The sequence below is a fragment of the Pongo abelii genome, chromosome Y, assembly GCF_028885655.2.
Source record: "Pongo abelii isolate AG06213 chromosome Y, NHGRI_mPonAbe1-v2.0_pri, whole genome shotgun sequence".
NCBI classification, from domain to species: Eukaryota; Metazoa; Chordata; class Mammalia; order Primates; family Hominidae; genus Pongo; species Pongo abelii.
Genome location: NC_072009.2, coordinates 14,792,693 through 14,799,187, shown reverse-complemented (window position 1 = coordinate 14,799,187; position 6,495 = coordinate 14,792,693). Strand labels below are relative to the sequence as shown.

The 6,495-nt window shown below is 55.1% G+C and overlaps 1 protein-coding gene across 2 annotated transcripts; it reads left to right on the top strand.

The window, feature by feature from the left end:
• The first annotated feature begins 3,354 nt into the window (after positions 1–3,354).
• On the top strand, positions 3,355–6,115 carry LOC129053416 (testis-specific Y-encoded protein 3-like). Of its 2 annotated transcripts, XM_054545456.1 has the most exons (6): positions 3,355–3,828; positions 4,448–4,525; positions 4,654–4,765; positions 4,867–5,012; positions 5,120–5,201; positions 5,896–6,115. In XM_054545456.1, exons 1-6 carry the CDS (start codon positions 3,475–3,477, stop codon positions 5,916–5,918), a joined length of 795 nt encoding a protein of 264 aa, XP_054401431.1. In that variant the 5' UTR covers positions 3,355–3,474; the 3' UTR covers positions 5,919–6,115. The 2 variants fall into 2 exon arrangements, with proteins under 2 accessions (XP_054401431.1, XP_063577564.1); XM_063721494.1 differs by having other exon boundaries at positions 5,120–6,109.
• Positions 6,116–6,495: the final 380 nt, after the last annotated feature.

Below are 6,495 nucleotides of genomic sequence, written 5' to 3'. Positions count from 1 at the left end.
CAGGGCATGGAGCTGGCAAGTGATGATGAGACAGCTATCCCTTAAGCCCTGCTTCTCACCCACTGACTTTAGCCACATATGCATCCTAGTGGCTTAACGTTCCCCAATCCTGACATGTGGGTGTTATAATTTCCTGATGGGCCTTTCTCCCCCAAACCATGGATTGCCTGGGATTGCTCACTGCAGTCTCCTCCATGATCCTTGGGTTCTCCATGAGGGGCACAGATCCAGGACTCAAAGGCCTCTGAGTTGCCAATCCTTGGTTGCTCGCCTGGCCTCCTCTCTGTTCTGTCTCTAATGCTGTCCTTCCCTCCATGGGATAGAACTGCAAAGCATTGAGCCATAGGCCCTGGCTGATGATCTAGGGGACTGCAGAAGCAGGTCCAGGGGAGTTCAGGTCACAGCTTAAAGCCAGTTCCCCGGAGACCAAGGAATGACCAGCGAAGTCCTTTCCCAGGATGCCCCACGGCGAACCCCACCTCAGCAATCCTGCCAAAACCCGGGCAGTCTTATTCAGCCAAACAACCTCCACCTCCACCTCAGCCATGATGTCTGTCATATGATAAGCTCAGCCGTTGTGTCTTCCAATATGATAAGGTCAGGTAGGAGGTGTACTGCCTGCAGCTGGAGGCTTGACCTTCATGATCCCAGAACCACTGGACTGCAGTGGAATGAGACACTCTGTACCCTGCAGGGAGAGGAGTCAGGAAGGTTCATGCCAGACCTCACCTCCCACACACCAGCTGCCCTACCATGCTGGGAGGCATTCCTTACCGAGGATGCCAACACAGTACTCCTTAATGATGACTTCACTGTCGAAATAGAGATTGTGACGACATGAAATCTTCATCCCGCCGCCGGTAACCGGGATCGCTGAGGTCCTCCACCTGCCTGATCAAGGAGAAAGAGAATGGATTCAATACGACCATCTTATCTAGCTGGGCTGTAGTGAACCACGAGTTTCCACTTTCCAGTTCTCCCACTGAGACAACCCTGGTCCCCAGGGGGACCACAGACTGACTCAGAAACTGGACCCCTCCCACCGACCCAGGCTCCCCAGCCTGACCTACAAATCCATCATGTAGCAAAGCAGGACTTCATCATGGTTTCCGGCCCAGGCCGACATCTCGTGTGCCAAACAACCTACCTCTGGTCAGGAAGCCTCCAGATGATTGGGTGGGCAAGTCTCGTGACGCCCTGCAGTTTTGCAAGAGCACAGAGACTGTGGAGCAGGGCTATCTCCCAGAGATTTGGCCTGTCACCGTCCGTTGTTGGTCCTGTGTCTCTGTCTGGCGAGGAGGCAACGGCACAGCTATGGTGGTTTGTGGAGTGGGTGGACCCCGGCCAAGACGGCCTGGGCTGACAAGAGCGGAGAGGAAGAAGAAGTGGGCAGGTGGTTGCAGCTGAGGAGCGGAGGGGCGGGGTGGCACGGGGTGGTGTGAGGCGGCTGCTTCTCCGGGTTCATGAGCTGCAGGAGGCCTTTGTGTGCTGAGTGCCGGACCTGCTCTGCTGATGTCCGGGTGTGTGCTGTCTTCTCATCCTAGTCTCCCTGAGGGGTGGGCCTGCCCACTTGAGGGAAGTCCTGTAGTAAGAAACGGCGGCAGAGTTGTGCCTGGCGCTCCCCATGGGAATTGCGTGGGTGCAAAGGAGGTTATATAGACTCAAGGCCTACACCCCTTTGGGTTCGGCGCCGGCAGGGGGAAGAAAGCCTATCTGGGGAGCTGGTGCCTGCCTTGAGGTGGTCGGCAGCCCCATGCACCGCGAACCCGTCTTAAGCACCTTGTGTTTCTGGGCTGAGCCTGTTGGAAACGGGCACCGAGAGCATGGGGTGGTTGAATGGCTGGCAATGGCAAAGAGACTGCCCGTCCTCCAGGGACGTTCCCAGGGAAACGTGCCCTTCGACTTTCTGCTGCGCGGGAAGGGACCTTGGCGCCGCGATTCTCCCTTGTGAGTGCTGTGCTTGGCTCCCCTTGCCTACCACGTGTTCCCAGGGCTGCTACAAGCAAGCTGCAAGGATATGGCTCTGGCCCAAAAGGCGGAGATGCCCTGTGGCCTGGGGCACTCACGGAGCCCAGCTCCAAGTGAAGGACCTCCAGCGAGTCCATTGACGGCACAGGTGTTCTTGGTCCAGGGCCAGGCTGTGCCCGCTGGCCCTCCTTCTGCCACATCACGTCGGTCTCCTCCTCAACCACCACCTCCACCTCAGCCATTATGTCTTCCACCATCAGCACCGCCTCCTCTTCCAAGGCCGCCTCCTTGCTCTGTACTCCGGCCGTCCTCAACAGCAGAGCCTCCAGCCTGAACACGGTGCCGTCCTGTGTGCTCCCACAGATCCCGGCCTGCGCAGCCCAGCCCAACCTCCGCACCCCTAGGCTCTTGGGGACCGATCCCCCACAGACACCCTCCCTAAAAACCCACGGGCATCGCCCTGCTGAGAACCTAGTCCCACACCCACGTGGACCCAGGTTTCCTGAGGAGCTCCGCTGGACCCGCAGATCCTGCAATGGCCACAGGGCTCGGCTCCCCCGCAGGCTCAACTGTGCACAGGAGCTCAGGAGCCAGAGGCCCAGGCCCTGGGCCTGCAGAGCACCACCAGCAGGCACCGCAGCCACTGCAGCGGGTGCGGGAGCCTCTGGGTCGGCAAGGCATTGCAAAACACCGTGCGCGCAAGTCATCAATGGCCAACCCTGGCGGCCGGCCTCTGGTGTGCCCAGGGCATAGGACAAGAGGCCCTTTGGAATGCTCCTTGGACTGCAGCATCCTCAGGGAGGAAGCATGGTACGCAGAGCCTGTATTTGCCTCGACCTGCGATAGTGTGTGCCGGGGTTCTGGCCTCTACAACAGATCAATTTCACCTTAGCACAAGGAGGCGACTTTCCTCCCACGTGCCCGGCCCGACTCACTTCCCCTAGGCCGCCCCTGTCAACCTGGCCCCAGCAACCAGAGAGAGTTCTCTGGATCTGCAGTATTGCTTCCGTACCATCCAGCTGGCCTGCCTAACGAAGAGAGATGTTTCATGTGTTCATGACACATAGAGATTTTCATGGCTTGCCACACTCAGGATGTCAGGACACAGGGCTGCCGTGCCCACAATTCCAAATGCCACGCAGCCCGTCTGTCCCAGGATGCCGAGCTACCGGGCACAAGCTCCAAGGGCTTCTCGGAGGAGGTTTGGGGAGAGGAGTTGGCGTTAGGGGGAGTTGGAGATGCAGGCCCACCAGTGGCTGTGCCGCCCAGGGAGACGCCCACCGCCCTCCCATTCATTGGCCAGCATGGGAGGAAGGCGGTCGCAGCGCGGCTCCCTGCGCTCTTCCCGCGCAGTCCATTAGGGGGCGCCCGGGAGCCCCGCGCATGCGCACTGAGGGCCCGCTGACCCACTGGGTGCAATAAAGGCTGCGGCCGGGTTCGTGTGGCTCGGTTCGGGCAGCATAGGCCTTGCTCAGTGGGAGTGCGGAGGAGGGCACCGTCTTCAGGATGGAGGCTGTACAGGAGGGGGCGGCCGGGGTGGAGAGTGAGCAGGTGGCTTTGGGGGAGGAGGCGGTGCTGGTGTTGGATGACATAATGGCGGAGGTGGAGGTGGTGGCCCAGGAGGAGGGCCTCGTGGAGCCGCAGGAGGAGGCCCAGCGGGCACAGCCTGGCCCTGGGCCCATGACCCCAGAGTCTGCACTGGAGGAGCTGCTGGCCGTTCAGGTGGAGCTGGGGCCGGTTAATGCCCAAGCCAGGAAGGCCTTTTCTCGGCAGAGGGAAAAGATGGAGCGGAGGCGCAAGGCCCACCTAGACTGCAGAGGCGCGGTCATCCAGAGCGTCCCTGGCTTCTGGGCCAATGTTGTATCCTTCTCAGTGTTTCTTCTGCCTTTCTGGTGGAGAGGTGCTCTCGGGGAAGTGTAAGTAACTTATGGGCAGCTTGGCATCGATGTGACGCCACCTTTGGGGAACAAAGGTGAGTTGCCCCGGACAAATGTGGCTAGGGAAAACTGCAGCAGGCGTGGGTACTATTTTCCTGCGTGCGGCAGAGAAACCCTTGGTGATGCCGAGCAGCAGACGTTTGGGGCATGTTTTTGAAGAACAGAAGCGAGTTCAGACCAGAATAGGTTTTTGTGTGCATCAAGCTATTTTTAAGGCAGTGTGATTGCTCCCCCTTTCTAGTCCGATCTGGGACTGGGCGTCTTCGGCTATAAGCAGATTCTGCCACTCCTCAGACACCAGCAAGTCTCTGCAAATCGCACCTCCGCATGTCAGTGCAGTCAGCCTCAGAATTATACACCCTCTGTGAAGCCAAGGGGCCTTATTTTAGGGGTAGGGGGAGGCGAAAGGAGGTCATATACGTGGAAGCAGATCTGAGAAATCCCCTACCCCAGCCTCTGGGTGCTCTTAGGCCTTCTTCCCTGTTGCTCCTAGCTTCTCCTTCCACCGTATGTAAATGTAAAGGCTCTTTGACCTAAATCAGATTGCAAACCACCCCCAGATGTCAGCCCTGCTCACTGACCAAGATGAAGACATGCTGAGCTACATGATCAACTTGGAGGTGAGGACAGCAAGACTGAGGCTAGAGGGTTTAGTGGGGGAGGGTAAGGGAAATAATTGGTTCCTGTGAGCAACAGTTGGCACCTCACCCAAAAAGGTATTTAAACTTTCTCCACCTTGTCCTGACAGGTGGAAGAAGTGAAGCATCCCGTTCATCTCTGCAGGATCATGTTGTTCTTTCGGAGTAACCCCTACTTCCAGAATAAAGTGATTACCAAGGAATATCTGGTGAACATCACAGGTGACAGGTGGCTCCCAGGATGGGTAGTGGAAGGAAGATGGTGGGTGGATCATTGCCAACGTGATCCAGTCCCCTTCCCACAAAACTTTCTGTCTCTGTAGAATACAGGGCTTCTCATTCCACTCCAATTCAGTGGCATCCAGATTATGAAGTTGAGGCCTATCGCCGCAGACACCACAACAGCAGCCTTAACTTCTTCAACTGGTTTTCTGACCACAACTTCGCAGGATCTAATAGGATTGCTGAGGTGGGTCCTCACTGGGAAACATCAGCAATGACCCTGGTGTGTTCCCACCTGTTTGGGTCACCAGTCTGAGCCCTGATGAGGCGTTTGCCGATTGATTCCCCTGACAGATCCTATGTAAGGACCTGTGGCGCAATCCCCTGCCGTACTACAAGAGGATGAAGCCACCTGAAGAGGGAACAGAGATTTCAGGTGAGCCGTTCAGTTGGAACTGGAGCTGTTTGATGCCCACTATGAGGGGGTTGACACACCTGCCTATTCAGGGAGCCTGGACGCTCGTTTCAGAAATGTAGAAATTGAGGCTGCTTTCCTATATGTAGAAATTCCTTGAGAGGACGAGAGAGAGTGACAGAATCCAGGACATTCATGGCATTGGGCTGAAAAAGGCAGATTAGAGACTGCACTGCAAGGCAGGTTATAGCTGTGAGTCTTAAGCCCAGGGGAGCATAGTCCATTTCCAGAATCACTGAGAAGTGAAGCTGAAAATCATTCACTTCAATCTGTAGCCCTTGATTCCATGGCCGTCAACCCCAGCGGCAGTCATCCTACCTACTCCATGAGATTGGGCTCCCTGAATGTGCCTCCTGGTCATCCCTGTCCTAGACCGCAAAGGATTGTTTAGATTGATGGATTTCCTTGAGCTATTGCCGCATCAGATTTCTGTGTGCTTTTAGTGTACAATGCATCTTGTTAGCTGACTCCCCTCACAGAGAGTACTGGGAATGGGGCAGGTATTGCGGAGAACAGTTTGTAACCCATGGTAGGAGGAAGTTTAAGAGATCACAAATGGGGAAGGGATATCCTTTTCTCAGCGGGCCCTGCAATTAAAACATTTCAAAGTATGGCTGAGAGAAATGCGTTTTGACATGCGTTTGTGTTTCTCTAGGGGACTCCCAGATGTTGAGTTGACTGTGAGGGAGCATCGGACCTTACTTAAAACAGCAGAACTCCTAAAAAGTTACTACCGTATGCAGGATGTCAGTACTCAGCATGGTCTTATGCCCAGGAAGTAAAGGAAAAACCGACCCAGTCACAAAAAAATCAGACAGGAAAAGGGGGTAAACTTGGATTGTATGGAATGCCAAATAAATATTCTCAAGAATGTTTGACTGTGTGTGTGTGTGTTTGTTTCTGTGTGTGTGTGTACGTTTATCCCCTGGATTTGGGTGTCATATTGAATTGATCAATCAATATGCTTTATTTTCTTCATGGAACTGACCCGTCTGTGTTGGAGCTGGGCCTCTAAAATTGTGGAGTGAATGGGTGTGGAATGTGTTGGGATTCTTCCTACAGGACAGAGTTGGGGAGGTCAAAGCAAAAGACAGCTTAGTTGGAAACTTACTTTGTCCTATGGAAGCAGAAGTAGTTCAAGGAAAGGGGTTAAGGTTTCCACAGCCCAGTTTGCTGGGACCTCTAAAATCCTTCATTTTGGGTATCATCATACACAATAGATAAGCACAGGATGATGGAAATCTTGAAGTTCCCT